This window comes from Ovis canadensis, chromosome 24 (genome assembly GCF_042477335.2).
Source record: "Ovis canadensis isolate MfBH-ARS-UI-01 breed Bighorn chromosome 24, ARS-UI_OviCan_v2, whole genome shotgun sequence".
NCBI classification, from domain to species: domain Eukaryota; kingdom Metazoa; phylum Chordata; class Mammalia; order Artiodactyla; family Bovidae; genus Ovis; species Ovis canadensis.
Window position 1 is genome coordinate 49894636 of NC_091268.1, and position 24261 is coordinate 49918896.

The 24261-nt window shown below is 50.2% G+C and overlaps 1 protein-coding gene and 2 non-coding genes across 9 annotated transcripts in view; 1 reads left to right on the top strand and 2 right to left on the bottom strand.

Moving 5' to 3' along the window:
• CUX1 (cut like homeobox 1) overlaps positions 1-24261 on the bottom strand; it is a 353721-nt gene that overhangs the window by 42370 nt on the left and 287090 nt on the right. For 5 of the 7 annotated variants that reach the window (XM_069571107.1, XM_069571104.1, XM_069571103.1 and 2 more), the window contains 3 exons: positions 22788-22953; positions 22202-22258; positions 460-762 (listed from right to left, as the gene is read on the bottom strand). The exons of the other annotated variants lie outside the window; for them this stretch is intronic. In XM_069571107.1, the coding sequence (XP_069427208.1) occupies positions 460-762; positions 22202-22258; positions 22788-22953 (526 nt within the window). The remainder of the gene's footprint in view (positions 1-459; positions 763-22201; positions 22259-22787; positions 22954-24261) is intronic. 7 annotated transcript variants of the gene reach the window in all.
• On the bottom strand, positions 6822-6894 carry TRNAE-UUC (transfer RNA glutamic acid (anticodon UUC)). Its single transcript has one exon. It is a non-coding gene; the product is annotated as a tRNA-Glu (tRNA).
• On the top strand, positions 8457-8530 carry TRNAG-CCC (transfer RNA glycine (anticodon CCC)). The gene has a single exon. It is a non-coding gene; the product is annotated as a tRNA-Gly (tRNA).

Here is a 24261-nt window from a genome sequence, read left to right on the forward strand (position 1 = left end):
AAAGGTTAAGATGATGCCTGGGTCTTGACCAAGCTGCCTGCTTCATCTTAATTTGCTAATTTGGCCCCCACTTTGGGTCAGAGACACCAACCAGATGCTGCTGGGCTCATGCTGACTCTTCCCTGCTCTGAACCCCCTCACTCCCCAGGATTTAGAGCGCCTCTGGGCAATTGGTGGTCAGACTGCACTGCCCAAGTTGACTCTGGCTGGCATGCCTGTCTTCCAAGAGGTCCCAGTGGGGGTGCAGGAGTGGGCTGGGGCTGACCTTAGACTTCTAACACCCTTATGAACCCTTGGTGCTCACAACTGTAGGACGTTTTAGGTTCCCGTAGGTAGCCTGGGAACGTTTAAACCCTTTGGCTGACCAAGCCTGAGGCCCCTTCCACCCACTCCTCCTGAGAACCCCCAACAGGAAACGGCCTGCCGCCTCTTGACTTAGGAGCCAGGGAGGGAACCTACCGAGGTTGTTGTCGGTCAACACCTCCTTGACCCTCTTGGTGATGCCGTAGGTATCCAGCTCTGGAGACATGGCCACCAGCTCTTGAATGCTGAGCGCTGAGTGTCCGGAGAGAGGCAGTGGGGTGGCGGGCTGGGAGTCTGAGGCGGGCGGGTCGCTGGGTTCTGGAGGTTTGCCATCCTTACTTGTTTCAATGGGGGGGCAGGGCTGCTGGACCAGTTCAGTCAGGCTCTTCACTGACTCGCTGGAGCTCATGGGTGACTCGGGTGCAGGGCTGCAGCTGGCGGAGGTCTTTGGAGTGCTTTCTGGAATTAGAGCACACAGAAACCCAAGGCTGAGAATGGAGGTTTTTCCCCACACGCATCTCTTTTCCTTATCTAGGAATTACTAAGTAGACATCTGTATAAAAAGGAGACAGCATGGCAGTCTATGGGTCCAAATGAATTGTGACTGAGAATTAACCTTTTATTTTCTGTATTAAAGAAATAAAAATAATAACAGTGAAAGAAGTAAAAGCAGCGGTTTAAACAGTATGTTTCTGAAGACTCAATAAAGGGCATTCTGTTAAAAAAAAGTATGCCCTATTAATCACTGTCATGACTTCCTTCCCACAGAAACCCTCAATTCTATAATTCAGAAGCATCTTGGCTATATTATAATTTGAGTATTTATTTTATCCATAATTTCCAGCACAAAGTGAGTGGACATATTAAGTGAGGGCTCTCTGCAATGTGCAGTCACCACAATGATGAAAACCCTGAAGAAGAGACCTAAGGCCTTGGCTGCAGGCCCCTGGGGGCCTAGGGTTGAGCGGGGACCCCAGGTTCGTTCTCACTATGATCCCGGAGGGCGCCACAGTGACCATGGAGAGAAGGGAAGGAAGAGGAACACCCACCCGGCTCTCTGTCAGACCCCAGGATGTGATTCTGAAAGCCCAGCTCTCGTCTGTCTACGCCAGGTGGTCACTGAGACCGGAAGAGAAGGGGCCAGTGTAGGTAGGCAGGTCCCCACGCTCTCCTTTCTTCAGAAGGGGCTTTGGAGGTGCCTGGTGAGGGGGAGGGCACCGTGCCCTGTTGGTGAGTGGTACCTTCTGGCCTCTGTCAGCACTACCTGTAAAACCTGACACCCATTCCAGTTTGGGGATGCCAGGAATAAAGGCTTCCGTACCTCTTAATTTCCAAATATAGAGAAAATGAAAGTGACTGAGCACTGCAGTCCTACCCCCAGGGTAAAGCCTGCCTTTGGCTTGGAGTCTGGATGCAGTTTCTCCCCCCAGTCTCTCCTCCCCACTGCGAATGGGCACATGGTGAGACCCCGTGGCATCACGGGTGAGGGGCCAGGCCAGCCTGTCATGTGGGCTCCACGTCTCCAGAGACAGCAGTGTGTGAGGCCAGGCCATGCAGTGAATACCAGCACACGTCGACCCCCAAATTCTCGTGACCTCACTAAAGAAAATGTAATACCAAGGAAAAGCTGAATTCCGTTTTTTTTTTTTTTTTTAATGTGTACCATTAAAAAAGAAGTCTTTATTGAATTTGTCAAAATATTGCTTCTGCTTTATGTTTCGGGTTTTTTTTTCAGGGCATGTGGGATCTGAGCTCCCCAACCAATGATCAAACCTGCATTTTTCCCTGCCTCGCCCCCTGCCCACCACATTGGGAGGTGATGTCTCAACCACTGGATTATGGGGGGAAATCCCTGCAATAACTGAATTTTAACAGATCATATACCTGCAGTGTCCTTCACTGGACATATGATATCCAGGATAACAACCTATTCTGAATTCAAGAGGATGGAAAGTGTATTCCATCCTCTTGAAATGTATTCCAAGTACAACAGATATTTTGTAAAAATACCTAGAAAGATAAAATCCCAAATAAAATAACTGCAATAAACCCATCTATCGTCCTCAACCAGTACCGAGTTCTACCATCACATAAAGCTGTGTGCTCAACATGGAAAATCAGGTTAAAAATAAAAAACCAAACACTGGCTTGTGAAAGATGTGAAAGAGGCAGAGGTAAACGGCAGAAACGGTCCATATAAATCTTGAAGGCGATCTGAACCCTACAAATCGGATTTCTTCTCTCTGCTCACCTCCAGGTCATCGTACAACTGGATATAAAACCTGGAAAATGTTATTTTTGTATCTGAAGCAGCAGAGGAATTGTACTGTAAATTTGCCCTGATTCACCCAAGCGAGGGACCAGTTTGGCAGATCATCCATCTTGCTCACTGTACACTGTCAAGGATGGCATGAATTCCCCACATGATAAACAGGTTTCTTCTCAGGTTGGTGTCCTTTAACCCACAGCAAGGGCGGAACAATGGCTGCCTGGAGAACACGCCGCCTGGCGCCGCCCCCCAAGCACCAGCCCCTGGTTTCCTTTCGGGCGCCGGTGGGTCCCAGAGCAGCTGGAGAGGAGGCACGTTTCTTTCTTTCAGGTGTCCTCAGTAAAGCCACTCGCCTTCCTGCATTTCTTGCCAAGAAAACCCCCTAGAAGAACTGACCAGAGGTGTGCGCTGCACGTTACTGGTGTCCCTCTGTGCTCCTCACCATGACTGCAGACAAGGGCAACCCGCCTTCCCAACCAAGGCCAAAACCCCACTGGGCCTTGGAATGTACTGGGCTGGCATCTGCACCTCTGTCCTGAGTCTATGTCTAAGCACAGTTTAGTCTGTGTCTGAATCGCTCACCAGCACACACAGGTGCCACTAGTCTCTGGGCTGGCATCTGCACCCCTGTCCCGAGTCTGTGTCTGAATCGCTCACCAGCACACACAGGTGCCACTAGTCTCTGGGCTGGTGTCTGCACCTCTGTCCCGAGTCTGTGTCTGAACAGTTTAGTCTGTGTCTGAATCGCTCACCAGCACATACAGGTGCCATTAGTCTCTGGCCACCGAGAGCAGAATTTGGCCCAAGTTTTTTTGGAGCGAAAGGGACAAGAGGCGACAGGAAACAGACCCCTGGATACTTTACGAATCCATACGCTCAGAACATCACACTGCAAAGTCATTTGTTTGACTAGAAAGCTACTTTTGGTCAGCATCACAAAATCAGATCCATCAAGCAGGTCCCATCGCCCCCTGGTGAGGCGCCAGGGGTGGGGGCCCCTCAGTGGCAGGAAGACCAGTGCCCGATGACTCACCATTTGAGAGAAGAAACACCGTCAACAGAGGAGAAATACTGCTTTTCTTTTCCAAAAATTAGCAAATCAAGCTCTCTGATGAAAACGATACTTTTTGAAAGAACAAGGTTTTGTGCTCTTCTCTTTAATTACATAAAGATAATTTAAGCAAGGCCAAAAACACAGACACACACACACAAACGGAGGAGCCCTGGGCTTGGCACTAAGGTATTGAATGTGGGATGGAGGTTGCCTCCACTAACTCGTGATGCCAACTTGAATGTGATTCCTAAGTTTTTGGAACATCTTGGTTTCCTCATCTGAAAAATACAGGCAGGGTTGTAGTAGTGAGGAATGAACCTGCCACACAGCACTAAGTAAATCCGAATCTGATGTTAAAAAATAGAGTAGTTACTGAGTTGTACTGGAACATATTTGTCTACATAAAGGTCCTCTGCATGCAACGTAAATCTCCTTAAGATTTATTGCTGCTTCTTCTACAGTTCCTGGCACACAACTGTGATGCTGGTGAGAGAGATAGCAGCTATATCTTGTGCGATGCCATTCAGATGACGTTCCAGAGAAGGTAAAATTACAGGGATAGAAAACAGATCAGTGTTGGTTTTTTTTTTTTATTTTAAGATGACTGGGAATTTGGTTTATGCCAAGTCACCTGAGATTATTATTTTTTAAAGATATTTATTTATTTTTGGCCACACTGTGTGGTATGTGGGATTTTAGTTCCCTGACCAGGGATCGAACCTGGGGCCCCCCTGCAGTGGAGGCACAGAGTCTTAACCACTGGACTGCCAGGGAAATCTCTAGATCAGTGTTGCTGGGAGTCAAGCAAGGGCTGGAGGTGACCACAGAGGGTCACGAGAGGATTTAGGGAGGATGGTGGAATTATCCTACACCTTGATTAGTGACAGCATAGAACTGTGAGTTTTAGTGTATGTGGATTACATTTCAGTATCAACGCACTTAGGACAGAGTCCCAGCAGGAAGCATGGATGAAGACGCATCACTGCGTCATTCTTTCACTTACTCCCCATGTCGGCTGAGTCAGGCCAGTGGGACACAGCACACGGCCGGGGGTGGGGACACTGATGTCTGGGGGGTCAGAGGCCTCCCGGGAGGTAATACTTCAGAGGGGCTTCAGGCATGAGCAGGAATTAGCCAGCTAAGGTGGGAGGAGTAGCAGCAACAAGGAAGGGAGACAGATTGTTCCAGATACCTGGTGGGCTTGTGGCATCAGTAAGATTGAATGTAGTGAGAATACGAGGCCTGGAGTGGTCCCCAGGGTCTGGGTTGTGCAGGGCCTTTGAATTGGCTAAGGAGTCTGTTTTAATTTTTGTGCAGTTGGGAGCCAGGGTACATTCCTGCTATCCACCATGTACTATAAACAGCAGTGAAGGGAATTCCCTGGCCATCCAGTGGTGAGGACTCCAGGCTTTCACTGCTCAGGGCACTGGTTCCATCCTAGGCTGGAGAACTAGCATCCCGGAAGTCATGCGGCATGGCCAAAAACAAAGCAAAACAAAAACCAAACCAAGCCAAAAAAAATCACGAAAACCCTCTAGCAGTGAGAAGGTCCGGACGGCACAATAGCATAGTGGTGAGCCCACAGATTAAGGCGTGGAACCAAATAGACGACAACGCTGGTACACAGGCTGAGCGCCTACATGCGCAATGTACAGCCAGACACGTGGTGAGGGGATAAAATCACATCCAAGACAGAGTGTACATTCAGGACGGATGGCAGCTGACTTCTAGGAGGAATGAGACTAGGAGAGGCGGATGTTCCATTTACTTTAAAAATGTAGGACTGAATGATGATCAAAAGGTAGGGTTAAAGTTGGGTGATGGGCATTCACTGGGTTGTTCTGTAACTTGTGTTTGAAATATTATAGACCTAACATCAAAGAGTAAGAAAGTAAGCCAGGTCACTGCTGCTTCAGTACAGAATGGACTTACGGACAGCACAGCGGGGACAGGGAGGCCGATGGGGAGTGTGGATGGGGCCCCAGGAGGGCGGGCCGGGGGGTGGGGAGATACAGATTCAGGAGGAGTTCAGGAGATCGGGTCACCAGGGCTGAGGGCTGGGTGGACGTGCTGAGAGGGCTGAGCAAGAACAGGTGTGTCCCATGTTGTAACCTGGGCCACGGGGTGTGGGGGTACAGTTCCAAGAGGGGGTGCATTGCAACAGGAGCATCTTGGGGTGAGGAGGAACATGATGTTAAGAAACCCTATTCTGTTGGTGCTCTGGGATGACCTAGAGGGGTGGGATGGGGGCGGGTGGGAGAGAGGCTCAGGAGGGAGGTGACGTATGCGTGTATACTTAGAGCTGATCCACCTTTTACAGAAGAAACCAACTCAGGGGTGAAGAGCAATTATTTTCCCATTAAAAAGTAAATTTAAAAAAAAAAGGAAAGAAACCCGATTCTATCACTGCCTGTAACAGGAGTTACTGCTCAAGCGAGCGTTTCTCGTGCCCTCCCTGTGCGGAGGCTCCCGGGAATGAACTAGGACAGATAGTTCCATCCTCATGACCCGACACGGAATGGTAGATACATCCAGCTGCCTCACTGGACAGAGACATGACCTCGCGCCCAGAGCTATCCAGCCAGGAACGAGTTACGTCTTTTGTGCTCTAAGCAGCCCTCCTGTATGGGTGGGGCCAGTGCACACGGATCCCGGGACTCGTGTGCCTGTCAGCGGCAGAGCGGCTGGGCCAGCCTTGCAAAATACAGTTTCTCCACCCACACTCCATGTGTCCATGTTTCTGACCTCACCTCAGGAAACACGACGGTCAGGTCTCCAAAGCCCACCCACCTCTGGGATGAAGGAAGGGAACCAGAACATCTTTAGAACCTCGTCTGAGTGCAGCCGGGGGCTAAGGGCACTTACATACTGGCTCATTCAATTCTCACGATGCTCCTGTGCTGGGAATATAAACCCTGCACCCAGAAACCGAGGGTCCGATGGGCAGCGTGACTTGGTCCAGGTCACTCGGGCGGAGCAAGGATCTGACCAGCTTGGGAGCGGGAAGCCTCCACTGGTCAGTCACTGCAGTGTTATAACAGCCTGTCTGCCTTCATCCATTCCTTCTCTCGCCCACGCCAACATTTTTAAAGCTCCTGCTTTGTGTTGTGAACTCTCCTTGGCAGAGGGATAAGAGATATTATTTTTACTTTTTTGTTTTCTTTTAGCCAAGCCACACAGCTTGCGGGAGGTTACTTCCCTGACCGGGGATTGAACCCGGGGTCCCAGCATTGAAAGTGCCAAGTCCTAACAACTGGACCATCAGGTAAATTCCAAGGGGTAAGAGAAATTAGACACAGACCATGCTTTCAAGGAGTCTGCAGCCTGTGGAACTGGGGCAACTGAAAATGGGTAATTTGCCTTAAAAGCCTAGCTACACAGACCATCTAATCCAATTCTGACGCCAGTAGTAAGGTGTTACATTTAAAAAATGATCTGTAAGGATTAATTTTGGGGGGAAGGTTAATTTTCCAAGATTAATTTTTGAATCTTGCAGAAAAGAAGCCTGGATAGTAAGATGCAGGAAGCACAGACAGTGACTCAAGGCCCCCTAAAATACACAGAGCTTTCAGGAACTATAAAAGGATTATGAAAAATATTATATTCCAAAAACAGCAGGCAAACAACAGCTGCCTTAAGTTTTCAATGGAAGCCAATTGAAAATGCACACCTGCTATAATTTTCAGAGACAAATCTCTCTGCAGTTTACACGATCCACTGTTTAAATTTCCATACCTAGCCCTCTATCTGCAGTAATAATAACCCAAATTCCATTTAGTGTTCATTTGAGCAGTCAGGATAAAGTCATTTCTTATTATCTCCCCACTGTGTAAAAAACAGCTTGAAGGTAGGAAGTCAGCAAGCATTTTCACCAAAAAGTAATTATTGTAAGTGACATTTTTACTGCTGGCATGCCATAAGGCGAACTGTGCATTCAGAAGGACAAGTTGCTGAAACAAAATGACAGGGTACTCTGTGACATTCTGACAAGAACCCAAACATTATTTAACTGGCGGCTGGTCTGATGCACCACTTTTCATTATGTCCATAGTTTAGGCTTTGAGCCCGTGCCAAGCCAGGAAATTCCAAGTGACTAGAAAGACAAGTATGGAAGATGGGAAAGGGAAGGAGAAGGTTGGGGGAACAGTAAGGTTATGGCCTGGCGCATGGAAACATGGTCGAGTGAGGGCAGAAATCAAAGAGCAGAGGAAGAGGGGTGCCAGGGCGGCACAGGGTGGAGACGGAGCCAGAGGGGGAAGGGGCGCCTCAGCAGAGGAGGGCCCTGCCCAGCTTCAGGGCCCTTCCAGCTGACAGTGGGGACAGCTTCAGAAGCCACCGCAGGGTGACCACCAGCCCAGAACGCTCCCGGCCGAGTTCAGATGTGCAATCGTGCTGGGGACACAGAACCCGAATTGAAATGTGAGGACTCACCTGAGGTTCATGTGGCTCCTCTCCAAAGGGACCCCCGACCTGAGGGTTTATGGCTGACAGCCCTCTTTAGAAATAATGAGCTTCTCTGTGTCAAAGGTGAATGGCAGCCTGATCTGCCCTCCTGTGTTTCAGGGTCACAGGCTGACGTGAGACCCTCTCTCTGACATCCCTGAGCACCAGACCTTGCCTTGGGGGTGGGGTGGGGGAGGCAGTGCTGATGGCCCCCTGCCTCCAGGTCTCTGGGCAGATGCTCGTGGCCCATCAGGAGCCCACCTATTTCTCCAGCCACATCTCCACTAGACATGGCCCATGTAACCATGTGGAGTTTTCTGCTTCTGAGTATGAGTGGTCTTTGGATTGAGTAGCAGGGGCTTGAAACAAAATACGTGGAGAGGGACGTCCCTGGTGGTCCAGTTGGGTAAGACTCTGCACTCCCAATGCAGGGGGCCCAGGTTTGATTCCTGGTCAGGGAACTAGATCCTGCGTGCCACAACCAAAAAGATTCTGTATGTAGGAGTTTTCGCACCTCCTGCATACTGGCTATCAAGAAAGGAATAGAAGTAACCCAACAACACGCTAAGACATAGCAGAGCATGTGAAGTGGCCCCACCACAGAACAGCCTGCTTACCTGCACCTGACACCAGCAGAGGAGTAAGGGGAGGGTCTCACTGACCCAGGCCCCATCCTCAAGGGCCTAAGTGGGTCTCCTCCTGATCTCGGGAAAGCCCACTCCCAAAGAGATGGCATCAAGCGTCAGTGCACACCTTTCCCACGGACCAGGCCCTACCTGGCCCCCTCGCTGGCCCTGGGCTGGCAATACTGTTTGGCCCTCAGCCCGCCTGGACACTGCCTTAAGTCACTAAAAATCTCAGCAAACCTACCAAATTGCTCTGCTTCTATAGCAAAACTGAGATAGTAGGTGCTGGTGTGAGAACATTTTTTTAAGTCTGCCTACGGAACTCCAGCTGGAGAGCAGCCTCTGGGACTCCCAGGAAGCAAATTAAAGCACATGTAACCGGAAGCAATGGCACCCCACCCCAGTACTCTTGCCTGGAAAATCCCACAGATGGAGGAGCCTGGTGGGCTGCAGTCCATGGGGTCGCGAAGAGTCGGACACGACTGAGTGACTTCACTTTCACTTTTCACTTTCATGCATTGGAGAAGGAAATGGCAACCCACTCCAGTGTTCTTGCCTGGAGAATCCCAGGGACGGGGGAGCCTGGTGGGCTGCCATCTACGGGGTCGCACAGAGTCGGACACGACTGAAGCGACTTAGCAGTAGAAAGGAACTCTTGAGCTTTCCAGGTGGCTCAGTGGTAAAGAATTCACCTGCCAATGCAGGAGATGCGAGTTGGATCTCTGGGTTGAGAAGATTCCCTGGAGAAGGAAATGGCAACCCATTCCAGTATTCTTGCCTGGAAAATTCCATGGACAAAGGAGGCTGGTGGGCTACAGTCCATGGGGTCACAAAGAGTCGGACCTAAACTGAGTGACTGAGCATGTGCAAGGAACTCTTATAGTGACTTAAAAGCCAAAATAGTTTACTTATTAACAAATAAAACTTGTTTAATGCAAAGTTTCTATTTAACTTGTGGCAAGCCTGACTTTCAAGCCGCTTGAAGAGTGGCAGGGGGAAGGGGGGAACCTTTCATTCAATAAAGGGACTGTCTCAGTGCCAGGTGGGTGCTAGGAGGTGGGGGACAGTGGTGACCCAGGCAGACATCATTACGAGGTCACTGTCACAAAGACCCCTGAGGCGAGGACCAGAAGGATGGTGGAGGGGATGTCCAGGCAGCTCACAGCACTATGACGCTGATGCTGAGGCTGGGGACAGCGAACAAGAAAGAGATGGTGGGAGTGGGGAGGTGCAGGAGGGACGGTCACACACTGAGAAGGTGGGACTTTAATCCCAGGGAAGGATCTGAAGGAGGGCAGGGGCCCAGCCGGATATACAGTCTGGAGAGATGGGTCTGGATGTTTAGGAACCAGAAACTGTGTGTGTGTGTGCGTGTCTGGGAGTGGGTGTGAGGAGAGAGGGTGTGAGGGGGGCTGCCAGGCCCCCCACTCAGGTGACAGTGGTGGTGGCGGTGCTTTCACAAGGAAGGCTGGATGGAGAACAGATCTGGGAGAAGAGGCTGAGCTCAGTTCTGGTTGTTTCCATGGAGGGGACGACAGACACGTGGTGGGAGGTCAGCGACGGAAGTGAGTGATGGAAGAGTGGAGGCAGGAGGGCCGTCTTGGAGAGCTAGCCGCAGCAGGCCGCAGCGGATGAGGCTGCCCGCAACTGAGTCTGCGGGCCTCCTCCCATCACTACCACCTTGTGCCACCGGGAACTTCTCTCACCTCCTCACGGAGGGGAAGGATGGTTTCCTACCCTCCTCTTTTCTCCCCAGGCTGGGAAAGTGCGTGGTGTTGGGTGGAGGGGGGAAGGATCCTAGCAATTCTGAGTTGACTCCAACCACACCCGGGGAAGCTGCCTAGGTGAGGTGGGCCTGAGCACTCATCTGGGGGCGGGGCACTGCACGTAAATATGCTCCCCCGCCAGACTTCCGTTATTTTTCTCCTGTATCTTTTACGAGCCCTCAAGGACATACATGTGTCAAAGCAGAGTTTGGGAATATTAAAAGTCAAAACCCTTCCTTCGGCTACAAATCAACTTTGGTGGTGAACCCCCAGCCTGGCGAGGCCGTGGAAGCTGCCCCGGGCGACGTGGCCGGCCCTGCCTCGGGAGGCACGGTGCTCGCCTGTTCCCAGCTCTCCACAGATCCATACTGATTTAGAAATAATGCCTTCAAATTACCTTCAGTAACCTTATTACCAAACCAGCTGTGTGTATGAGCACTTATCAATGCATCCCTGTGCATTAAGAGAAAATGTATGTCATACAAACAGTCTAAATATATATTACTGAGATGGGAAAAAACAAACCGTCTAGTTAAATTGCTCTGCTGTAATCAAAGATTAATCACTGTGTGCGTGTGCCTGTGCGCATGTGTTTTCTCTCTTTCTTGGGGGCTCCTTTACAGCTTTGAGCAGACCTGCTGGTCCTTTGCCGGGAGTGCTACTGTCTGCTAGGCAGCTCAGACCGCCATTCTGGTGGTGGAATTAATTTTCCTGTGTTTCTAAGAGTTGGAGGAGCTGAGAGGTGGTTTTGGATTGTGTTTTCCTTCTGAGTCTTTTAGGTTTGCAGCTCAGAAGCTTTCCTTCCCCAGAGGCACCTGGGGGACAGCAGGCCTCCACGTGCCCATCTGTGGGGAGGCTCCCAGATTTGCCCCCAGAGCAGCCTGCCTCCTCTCAGTAACGCTGCCGGGCAGCCTGGCGTGCAGACAATGTCTGCGCTGTGATGGAATGTTCCTTAGAGAATCCCTGGCTGATATGGAATGTGCTGGTGGGGCGGGCTGCTTCTCAGCTCCCCAACAACATGCAGGTGACTGCACCGATCTGGCCCTCCACAGGCCCTGGGCTGTGCTGAATAGAACCGAGTGACATTTTCGTTGCATGCTATGGTATTAGGAAAGCTATTAAGGTACATTATTTTACACATCCTCCTAATCTCTCCACACTGCTTTACTTAATTTGTGATGAAATTGTTGAGAAAGGGTACTTAAATGTACGACAGTCAGTAAAAGTAATTTATCATCTTCCCGCTTCAGCGCTCACGTTATCAGCGAACTCATTTTCTGCATTCATCATGCAATCAGCCTATTATTTGCATATTAATCAGGCAGTGGACCATGAAAGAACTGCATCCCAGCCAAATGCTGCACTATCTCAGGAGAAACACTCAGTAATTATCATACATCAGTGTTATGATGTGGTAATTGATTATAACATCTTTCTGCTGCCCCTAGGGAGCCCCTGTGCTCACCCAGCTCCAGGCACTCCGGACAGATTGCTCTTTTCCTCCCCAACTGAGAGTCACCACGGCTGTTCTCTCCAAGTGCCATTTCTGTGGAGTATGGATCCTCCTCCTCCAATCTCACAAGGTATTTAAACTATGTGGAACGAACTGACTGTAATTCATGAGTGAGGGGGTCCAGTTGGAGGAAGGCATGTCCCTCCAGACTCAGCCTCTAGGCTTCAGAGGTGATGCTCCGGCTTTCCAGAAAAGTCTCCTTATCAAATAAAATGCGGCAACTCCAGTCCCTCCTTGTTGCAAAGCTGGTACAAAGGCAGTTTGGCTGCTTTATTTAGGTGCCAAATGACAAGCTAATTTTGGCCCTCTTGTAAAGGACAAACCCAACATCTGCCAATTCAGACTCGGGCTATATTTAGGAATCCAGTTCTGAAGGGAAGAGGAAGACACGAAATTGAGATGAAGCCGATGACGAAAGCTGCCTGGCTCTCTTCATTCTCCTGGGGACCCCCTTCTTGCTCCTGAGTGTGACTGTGGCCCAGAGGCCAGTCTGTAGGGAGCAGGACTGAGGGTCCTGGGATGGTGGAGGGCCACTGGCAGGAAGAGGGCATGAAGCTGTCCTTGCTCAGGAAAGAACCTGGGCCACCATGTGGGTCTTCCTAAGATCTAGCCTGGAAGGGGCTTAAAATTGGCATGGACCCACATCACAGGTCAGATGGGTTACACCCTTTCTGTTGCAGCGCTTCATGAACTTGGCTCTGACTCTGCCACTGACCTGATGCTGGGCTCCCCTCCTTTAGGCCTAGCTCCTAGCCTGAAACACGAGGGGATGCCCTAGGTACTCACTGAGGCATGTGATTTTCTGTGCATCTTGGATCTGATTTTTAAGTATCTGCTCATTTATCATTTGAGCCCAGTTTTGTTCTTTGTTTTGAACGTGGCCTTGACTTCCCCGAGTGTCGTTTCAGGGACCAACCCTTCACCTGTCATGGGGGACCGAGTCCTTGGGCTCCCCCATGGCAGCAAGACTGGCCTCAGAGTGCTTGTGCTTCTTAGACCTCCGCCTTGATGGGGCAAACTGCTTCTCACTCTGAGCATCTGAAAGACGGGGGGAGTGGGGGGCATCATTTCTGCTACCTGATTAGGGATTAAAGGTATCAGCACTGCCCTTGGCACGTCAAAGATGCAAACATATGAGTTTCTTCATTGTAGTCTTACCACCTTTAAAAAAATTACCTGAGGGTTTTTAAACATTTAAGCTTCTTCTTCCTTCTCTGGAACTAAAACTGAAAACAGAAGTCCTCATTCGCTCCTGTGACCTACTTTTGCCTCTTGCACTGAATGCCCAGTGTACTGTAAACTCCATTCTCCAAAGAAAGTCTAAGGGGAAGAGAAAAGAGAGGCGCCCAGAGGCCTGTGTCCAGGGCTTGCTGGGGCCTCCTCCTAACGGGGAGTTAGCACGTGCCAGTACCAAGGGTCCAGGCTGAATGAGATGGGGCTGCCACCTGTGCCCACAGTCACCCAGATGAGTGTATCCAGACAAGATGGCCTGGCTCTGAGTTTGTCCCAGATGGTCTGAGCAATCACCTGCAGTCCTTAACTCTTGAAGCTCAAGATTTTGGGTCAACCTCATGGAATGGCAGATGGATGGTCAACATTTCTGGGAGGCCAGGACGCTGGAGAACTGCGTGCAGGTCCTCCCTTGGCTGACCCTCTGCGCTAGCTACTGCCCAGCAATGCTCCCACTTGAGTCTCCACCCAAGAAGTGGGTGCTGGGTCTGTTTCCTGTTTTAAGGCCAGGAACCTGACATGTCAGGTGTGCACACGCATGATTTTATAGCTAGCCTTGCTGTCCTAATGCATGTGAAATGACCTAATGGCAGTGGCTTCAAGGGCAGCAGTAGGAAAGCAGGCACTCAGCTAGCACTTCCTCAGTGCCAGCTGCTGCTCTGGAGGCTTTTAAACATGGGTTTAAAACTCCTTATGGTCTAGGAGATAGGTACTTTTCCTATTTTAAAGAAGAAACTGAGACACAGAGAGGCTGAGACACAGAGAGGTTGAATCACATGCCCAAGGCCACACAGCTGCTCAGAGGCCAAGACAAGATGAGCCCTCTGCAGTCGGCTCTGAACCCACTGTGTCCATTTGCAGCTCATACGTGCTCAAGGCTGCTCACTGCAGGATGGTGTTTTAGGTTCTGCTGTTAAAAAGCAATCTAAGTATTTTTCACTGGTGATTGCTTAAATAAAGTATAGTATGGTCAGATATAGGAATTCCCTATATCAGGGAAAAGAGGAGGAAATTTTTTATGTGCTGGCCTGGGGGAGTCTCTACAATCTATTGCCAGGTGAGAAAAGCAAGGCAACCTTGAGTCCTGTGTGCGCCCTTCTATGTGCAGCAAACATCTAGATACACAAGCTCTCTGCAGGAAACCAGCAGAAGTGCCTTTGGGGAGAGTGCCTGGGGGCTTGAGGATGAGGGTGGGAGGGTGACTTATTTTTTAAAAGGGGTGTGAGCTCTTTTAAATCCTGCATTTTGTAGCCATGATGCATTTTACTTATTGAAAACAAAAACACATAAACTATAATTAAAAATAAAAGTCAAGGGCTTCCCTGGTGGCTCAGTGGTAAAGAATCCACCTGCCAATGCAGGAGACACAGGTTCCATCCCTGATCCAGGAAGATCCCACATGCCTTGGGGGAACTGAGCCCGTTTGCCACAATTATTGAGCCTGTCCTAGAGCCGGGGAGCGGCAACTACTGAAGCCCACGCACCCTAGAGGCTATACTTGGCAACTAGAGAAGCCACAGAAATGAGAGGCCTGCATGCTGCAACTCGAGAAAAGCCTGCACGGCAAAGAAGACCCAGCACGGCCAAAAATAAAAATAAATAAATACAAATAAAAAAAGTCAAATCTCTAACTCTGGGTTACTCAGAGGATGAGATGGTAGGATGGCATCACTGACTCAGTGGATGTGAGTTTGAGCAAGCTCAGGGAGATGGTGAAAGGGGGAAGCCTGGTGCGCTGCAGTCCGTGGGATCACAAAGAGTCAGACACGACTGGAATGACTGAACAACAGCAGAATCTCTCTGATTCTATCCTCTTTTTATGGAGACACAGTGATGAATCCCACTCGGGGGAGAACAGAGACCCTTGGGGGCTGGAGCAGCCTTTCCCGGGGATCCTGACGACAACATTTGCTGCTTTGAGACGCAACATGGACTGGGCTGTCTCACTTGGTGGCTGCCTCCCCAGGGAGGCCTGTGTGGGGCCTGGAGGCGTGGCATGCCCTAGGGGAGCGGAGATGAGGCCAGGCTTGGCTTGTCCTATCCTTGAGCACCCTCTGCCTTCCTGGTCAATGCTGCAGGGAGGCTGTTTCAGGATCCTGTGGCCAGGAGCCACCACGAATCCCACAGACGCTCAGAACGGCTAGGTGAACAAAGAGCGGCACGGGCACGGAGGCGGCATGGGGAAGTGGGCGGCGCTTCCGGGAGCTGGTGAGAAGCTCCCGCCCTGCGGCCTGCAGGCCAGGTGGCCTCCCAGCTACGGCCTCGCCCGCCTCCAGGGCCACTCGTGAGGGTCCTGTCTCAGCCTGCCTCGCCACACTCTGGAAGCCCACAGGGGTAAGGTGCAGCAGGCGGAGAATCCCGACGCCGCTACGGACACAGGTCACCGAGGTCACCTCAGAGGAGCAAGGGGCCCCTCTCCTGTCCTGCTGCCACACTCGGGCTCTTATCAGATGAGCCTTCAGGCGGCGGCAGCAACAGCATTCTACATAAAGAAGAGACAAATTCTTCCGTAATTCACCTTCCGTTACTTTGAGAGAAAAAAGGTCTCTGAAGCAGAAAGTGAAAGTCAAAGTTGTTCAGTCATGTCCGACTCTTTGTGACCCCATGGACTGACTATACAGTCCGTGGGATTCTCCAGGCCAGAATACTGGAGTGGGTAGCCTTTCCCTTCTCCAGGCGATCTTCCCAACCTAGGGATCGAACCCAGGTCTCCCACGTTGCAGGCGGATTCTTTACCAGCTGAACCGCAAGTAGGGATTTCGAGTATTTTCCCTTTTTTCCCCCCAAAGGTTCTGTCCCCCATGTCCTAGCCCATCAGTGAACCTTTGTACTTGCAGAGCTCTTGGCCTGGAATGTTCTCCTCTCTGACCTTCATGGCTCAGCCCCCTCCTAGGGGCTCCCTTAGCACCAAGGGCCTCCCTCCTGGCAGGCCTGTGCCCACATGTACCAGACAACAGACGACAGTAAGGTAGGCTGTGTCTGACTCCAAAAACCTGTCTTTTCTGATCTTAGATAGAGAATTCCTTTATCTTGGCACTCCTGGTCATATTAAAACACCCTCATGCAGGGCACAACCAAGAAATGGATGAGCATTTGGTTCTGGCCACCACGTCCACGGCGGGTGAGTGAAGGCAGAGGCTGAGCCCTGAACTAGTGATGAGCAGCGGCCGCCTGCTTAGGGAGGGGCATTTTCCAGCTCACAAGTGGCTTTTCAGAATTTTCTTTTGTTTTCGATCTGTGGTCTAGGGCCATGTATCAATCAGTTATGGATATACAAATCTTTTCAGCTATTCAAAACAAAGGAGGGTTAGAATAGTTCTTTTCAGACAGTACCAACAGTTGCTATGACTGATCTATTTCCATAAAAGAAAAAAGAATCAAATCAGATCTAGTTGATGGTACTGAATGAAGAGCTCTGCCTGCCTTAGATGGTGCCATGGAATTTTCTCGGGGTACAATGAGCCATTCCTTTTCTTATTAATGAGCTATTCAAATGCCCCACCCTGACTTAATCATTAAAATTGAGGCACTAATGGCTTATTTGAGGAAGTTTCAGCAGAATCCTATTGCTAAATCAAAGGCACTAAAACTGTGGATATGTTCTCCTGGCCATTACGTGTATTAAAAAGGAAGGCTGGCCTGTCCCTAATCGGAGGCCATGTCTGTGTAGGGCCATATGCAGCATAGAGCCCTGTGGCCTCACGTCAGGGAGGGGCGTGCATGAGACCACCCACGTTAAGAGACGGATGCAGCTGCTGTCTTCTCAAGAGGCAACTGGTGCTCTGCTGAGTGAGAAGAGCGACGCGGAGCCATGGAATTCTCCACGGGTGGAGACTTGGAACCTGCAGTTCCTACCCAACATGCTGGGGAAAAGCTGGGTGTTTTATAATTAACCAGAAGAGACTGAGCCATCCCTTGTGCAGTTTGCAATAATCCATCAGAAGAGGGTGTGGAGCTTGTGAGCTGCAGGCAGGAAGGGTTCCCAGAGTAACAAGTTACAAAAGCTGATACAGTTGTACTCTATCTCTGTGTCTCTATTTCTGCTTTGCAAATAGAATCATCTGTACCATTTTTTAAAGTCTGCACATATATGCGTTAATACACTTAATACACGATATTTGTGTTTCTCTCTCTGACTCACTTCACTCTGTATGGCAGCCTCTAGGTTCACCCATGTCTCTGCAAATGGTGCAAGTTTGTTCCTTTTCATGGCTGAGTAATATTCCACTGTGTGCATACACGCATGCTTGTGCATGTGTACATGTATATGTCCATTCCTCTGTCAAGGGACATTTAGTTTGACATATACACAGATGACAGACCCTGATGCTGGGAAAGACTGAAGGCAAAAGGAGAAGAGGGCGGCAGAGGATGAGGTGGTTTGATGGCATCACTGACTCAATGGACACGAACTTGAACAAACTCCAGTACACGGTAAAGGACAGTGAAGCCTGGCATGGTGCAGTCCATGGGACTGCAAAGAGTCAGACATGACTTAGCGACTGAACAACATATACAGTACTCGTTTAACACAGAACCTACTATATAGTACAGGGAACTCTACTCAATGCCCTGTGGTGACCTAAATGGGAAGGAAATCCAAAAAAAGAGAGAATATATGTATATGTGTGACTAATTCATTTTGCTGTATAGAAGAAACTAATAAAACATTGTAAAGCAACTGTACTCCAATAAAAATTGAAAAAAAAAAGAAAAGTTATAAAGCTGAGCGCATGGGCGAGTCCTCCCTATCAGTTCTCTGTAAGGCAATGACGGACTGAGTTGCATCCAGGAAAATATTCTCCTTTCCTTCTCCCCTCTTAAGAGCTGTCTTCCATCTCCTTTCCCTTGGGGCTAAAAGATTAATCACACCAAGGAACCATGAATACGAAAGGAGCTTTAAAGAAAACATGCAATTGGAGCCATAGCTAACTATGTGCCTATATACCTGCCTACATATATGTACACATGCACACTGTCATCACTGCTCCAGGTTTTCCTCCTTTAAAAAAACCACCCCGCTAACTGATAAGCAATGACTGCAGGCCGCACTCAGAGAAGAGTAGTCTCACTCGGCCCCTCCCTTCTCCTTCTCTGAGGGTTCCCTTTGGTTCCCTTGAGCATTACTATTGCTAAGCAGGGCAAGGGCAGCCAATGGATGATAGCTGAGATTGGAGAAAAACAAAAGGGAGACACGGAGGACCATTCCCCAAGGACCACCTGCACCTCTGCCTTCAAATAGGTTTGCTATATTAGATCAAAGACAACCCAACACTGGGAACTTTGAAAGAAGCCAACCCAAAAATTGTGTGTTGAGGGACTTGCCCGGTGGTCCAATGGTTAAGACTCTGTGCTCCCAAAGCAGGCGGCCAGGTTCGATCCCTGGTCGGGGAACTAAGATCCCACATGCCGCAATGTAGATTCTCAGTTCTGCAACTGAGGCCTGACACAGCCAAATAAATAAATACCTATTAAAAAAAAAAAACTAGACTACTGGGAAATAAAGGATCAGGTAATTGATCTGAAGTCTGGTCCTTTAAAACCCGTTTTTGCTTTTTAAGCTACTCATATAATCAACATGGAACTTTCTGTTCTCCTTACTCTTCATGGAGGCCTCGACAGCTTCCAAAATAAGCAGAGGTCACTCGCTGAAAATGGCATCAACTTTCCTCAATGTCTGAGGCCATCATCTCGACGCTCGAATCATCAAAGGGACATTTAGAAATGATTACAACTGCCAAGAGGAAAAGTGATGATGCACCAGAAACTTGAGTTTGTCTCTCCTTTTATCATAGAACTGATCGGCAAGTTCGACAGAGAAATCGTTAAGAAAAACGGAGACACTGAGGGCAACGGGCCTGGGTGGAAAGAGACAGGCAGGAATTCTTAGTGCAGAAAACTGATTCCTGTGTCAGCAGTTCGCTGTGGAGATGAGTGAGGCCCTCTGCTCCTGGGGCACCTCATCGCCATGGTAACTAAGCACAGAGCCATGCATTAGATCTGCACGATCTCTGCTCAGAAAGAGGCTATGGACAGAAGGCAGGTCTTCCAAAGTCCTTCCACAGCTGGGAGGCTAAAACGGTGGCCAGGCCAGTTTGGCAGCCTGGATTCTCAGACACTGACTGTTTCTCACCAACATTCAGAAAGAGACTAACCCAAGGGTAGAATTACCTTCCTGTGGCCACCTGCTGCCACCACGCTGAGCTGGCTCAGGCAGAGGCCTCATGAAGCCACCACTGAGGACAGAGCATCTTTCTGGGTCTAGGGGCCTCTTTGGAAGGATTCTGTGGTAGCCATGGTGAGAGCAGGGAATCAGAACCCTGGAGAAACCCTAGGCTAGAGGCATTACTCCCATGCCTTTGGGGGAGCATGCTGAAAGCTTTCTCTGAGACACTAATTTTTTTAAGCTGTCAAAGGTCCTGGAGTCCCGAACAGCAAGGCGATCAAAGCAGTCAATCCTAAAGGAAAGCAGTCAATCCTAAAGGAAATCAGTCCTGAATACTCACTGGAAGGACAGGTGCTGAAGCTCCAATACTTTGGCCACCTGATTTGAAGAACTGACTCATTGGAAAAGACCCTGATGCTGGGAAAGATTGAAGGTGGGAAGAGAAGGGGATGACAGAGGATGAGATGGTCGGATGGCATCGCTGACTTGATGGACATGAGTTTGAGCAAACTCTGGGAGTTGGTGATGGACAGGGAAGCCTGGCATCCATGGGGTTCAAAGAGTCAGATACAACTGAGTGACTGAACTGAACTGAATAGCCATTCATCCCCAAATGATTTGTCAACATTCATCATTATAAGCGAATTCTGTTTTTCAAATCTAAATTCCACATCCTGAAAGGCACAGCTACTTTAATTTTTAGAAACACTCCTAAAAGGGTAAAGCTGAAGTAAAGAAATTTTAAACAAGGAAAACTGCCACCCTAATCTTGTCACTATTGGTCATCTTTCTTTTCATTTTGACAAGCACTTTCTAGTCTTTCCTGATCCAGAGAAGCATTTTCCCTAGGCCACCATCAAGATATTAACAAATTTTTATAATTTTCCTAGCATATCAGAAACATTTTTCCACTTTCCCCACAATCACCATAATTATTATTTCTACTGATGGCTTCCCGGTTGCTGACTCACAGCGGGCATGTCGAGGGGGAGGTTTGCAGTCTACCTCCCATCTTGCTTGGAGAAGGAAGTGGAAACCCACACTCCAATATTCTTGCCTGGAGAATCCCATGGACAGAGGAGCCTGGCGAGCTATAGCTCAAGGGGTCACAAAGAGTTGGACACGACTGAGCACCTTGCAGAAGCCCATCTTGCTCAGGTGACAACAAGGAGAGGCCTGCCTGCCACCTCTTCACAGAAACCAGGGGAAAGTTCTACAGCGCTCACTTTTACCCAGGGGCTCACTGCCTCCTCCTCCCTCCCTCCCTCTTTCAATCTCCAGACTCCCCAAGAGTGTAAATCACTTTATTTTATAAAGTAATTTGTTCTCTTACAAATATCATTCACGTCCCTCTGAGGAGCCCTGTGAGTTTTCCCAAGCTGGAAATGGGACTGTCATATGAATGTTCCAGCACAGTAGCGAGGGCTTGCTATAACAATAAAAACCACTCTTTAAAGCCACTCTTGAAGAATTTGTTCAGAACCAGAGAAGGTTTTGGCATCGATCATAACCGACCTGGAACTGTAGGCAATTTCTTGTTTTATTTAGGAACAAGGGAGTTTGATCTAAAAACTGTCACATTCTGCCAAGTTGGGTCCTGACTCTGATGGGGCAGCAAATACTTGGGGAGTTTAACAGGAGGCCGGCGTTCTGTTTAAGCGAGAGGCAGGGCTAGTTTTCCATGCAAACGTCCGGGAAACTCTTAGCACAAACAACTGTGTCCATTATTTCCCTAATGTGTCTTGAATTTGAGCCAGGGCTGTGTTAAGGTCTCCAGCACTTGCTAATTAGATTGGCCAACCCAGAAAGGCAGGGAGGAGGAAGTACACCTGATCCTTCTCAGAGGGCCAACCGCTCCTTTCAGAGGTGCAGCGATGGAAGCCAAGAGCCTGGGTTAGACACAGCCTTCAACCCCTCAAGACGGAATACCCGTAACACAAGCAAATGTTGGTGGGAACTGAGCTGCAGCCCAGTGTACTCCGGCTGCTTCTGCGCGTGGGTTTGGAATTTTGAAGTGGTATCGGCCGCTGCGGCCCAGCTGTTCCCCTCACGACACGTGTTTTCCCTCATAAAACTTCCAACAGGCTGGCGGGTTCCATGCTCCTCACTTAGCTTTGTTTGTGTTTTCAATGAATCAATGGGATATGGAGACTAATTAACATGTTTAGAAAGATGAAGAAAGGAAGAAAGAGGAACAGCTCATGATGCTGGCTGTTCCCGAGAGCTGGGTGGGAAGAGGCTGGCACAAGCGTACGCCCAGGAAGGCGAGGAACGCACGGGGTCAGGAGCCTGGTGTGCGGGCCAGCCCGGGGCTGCCATGTTCAGGAGTCCGGAAGGCGGTGAAGTGACCTCAGAGACCAGGCCTCAAGGCTCTCTGATGCCGGACAGAAGCAGCCCCAGCCCCTTGGCTGGTGCTCCAGGCTCTCCACCACCTGCTCCCAGGCTGGACCTCAACCTCAATGCCACTCTCCTGAGCATCACGCCCTGAACTGCAATGCCCATTGCTTGTCCCCTATATCCTGTTATAAGGCTGGAAGCCCCCTGAGCACAGAATCCGTCTCTGACTCGCACCCCAGTCCCGAAGGCAGGGCTTCATGCGACAGGCTGATGAAAGAACACAGCTAGGAGTAAGAAAATGTGGGAGGGACCTGCACTCGGCTCTCGACCCTCTGCTTCTCCACTAGAAACTATGACCTTGAAGAACCCTGTTTGCCAACAGGATACCATGTTTTCAGCTCACTGGATCCAGGACGAGGGACCCTTCAAGTCCCCCCCATACAGACCAAAAGGCAGGGAAATATATCATCCAAACCCCAACTTTGGCTAATTACCTGAGCTCACGCAGCCCTGCTGCAGGGGGTCTTGTAGTGACGTCACGGAGTGCAGGACTAAAGGAGAGAAAGGGGGACAGTTACATGAGGAAGCAAACTCGGGGGTTAAAGCTTCTTAATGCCCTGAGCACAGCTGAGGGGGTACAGCATAAGGGCCCAGAGGCACAAGGGAGGGTCCTCACTCCTTACGGGAAAGGGCAGACTTGGCAGGGGTGCAGAGCGCAGAAGAGGAGGGACCCATGCGGACAGGCCAAATGCTGCTGGTGGCAAGCTGTCCCCCAGCTGGGGGGCAGGCGGAAGCAGCCACCCGTGAGAGCCTTCATTCTGTGCCTTTGGCTGATTTCCTTTCCCGATTCCCTGATTTAGCTACTTGACTTTTACCTATATTTATGTATAAACAGCATTTTCTTAATTGGTAACTCATTTTCTGCTGCTTATAAAATTAGCTAGGCACAATCTTCTCTTTCCTAAAAACTGAGTCAGTCCCATGGCAACAGGTTGTGGAGGAAAGAGGCGTCTCAGCCCCGCCTCATGTGGACACCCCTCCCCGCTCCCCGCAGCAGCCTGGGGGCGGGGCCGCCCCTACCTGGCCCTTGCTGCTGCCCTTGGACGGGCAGGACGCCCTGGCCCAGCTCGCCGTTCAGCCAGAGCTGCATCCGGATGAAGGGTTCTCGTCCTTTCTGGGTCAGCTTGCTCCATGGCTTCGGCCGGGACAGCATGTCGCTGACACTGCCCTGTGATAGGCCTAGCACCTGGAACGGCAACCAAGGACACGTGGTGGCATCAGCGCCTGAATCTGGTGTGAGGCCTCAGTGCTACATGCACGGCCATGTGGTGGCGTGGCCAGGTAGGACGGCACTGGAGCACTCCCGGGAGGAGCACAGAACTGGCCCCTGGGGGGTGGCGACAGCCTGGGTTGGGGGGTGGCTAAGCTTTTCAAGGTGGGCTGACACCCTGGCACAGGGAGCCACAGTCATGGTCCCTGCTTTCAGATCCTAGGGAGAGAGGGGCAGACAAATGGAGAGGAGGGGCCCCCTCCCTCCAGGGTCTTGATCCTGCCAAGCCTGCAGGGTTGTCGCCCTGACAACCCGAGGAGGAAGCACTGAAACTATGTTGCTCTTTGCCTGGTGGCGCCAGGAAAGGCCAGGGTGCTGGGGGCCAAGGACCCCTTCAGATAAACCAGGAGCAACGGATGCTGGCGGGACTCAGGCGTCTGTCTCCTGTGCTGACGCCGGGCCAGCCTGGCATTTAGAAAGGTCGGCTCTCTCTGATCACATCGCTCCACGGTAGGGGCCCAGAGGTGAGCTGGTGGCGACAGAGGAGCCAGCCTGGGAGTGGAGCTCAGTGCCGACGGTCGACAAGTTGCACGTACATACCCGACTTTTCTTATGCTCACATATGGCCATACATATGTATGGGCACAAACACCCCCCACAGGACACAGATGCAGCCCAGAGATATTTAGGGGCTGCATCCGATCACTCTTTGAAAAGTTCTCAAGTTCCAGAATAAACTGCGCTCATGGGCCAAACAAGTTCAATGCTATTAAGTCTCTGCTAAATTTAAGGCATGAGCACAAATGTCTATTTAAATGTTCTCAAATGATATTTTTACAACACTGAACTAGAAATTTCAAGGGACTTTAAATTCTCATCCTCATTCCTATTCACCCCATCACCTTTTGCAAGATCGGGATGAAGAGTTCACAACTGTATCACAAGGATGCATGACACGGTATATTGCAAACAGTGAACTCAAGGCCGGACCTGGGAAGGAGGTGGAGGAGGCCTCCCTCGGGCCTCTCGAAGGCCACTGCTGACCCAGCCCTGTGCCACTCAGGAAGACTGTCTTTTACGGGACTGGAGCGCTTCTCATTCTGCTTAGCCAGTCGTTGTTTAATCTAAGACTATCTTGGAGTACTATGTTTATCTTACATTTTGCAGGCCTGGTAAATCCCCATTATCCAGAATCTTAGTGACCAGGAAGCGCCAAGAAGGACGATGAGAAAGCGAGGGCCTTCAGGGCAGGCCCTGGGCACAGCCTGGGCCCTGCCCAGCTCT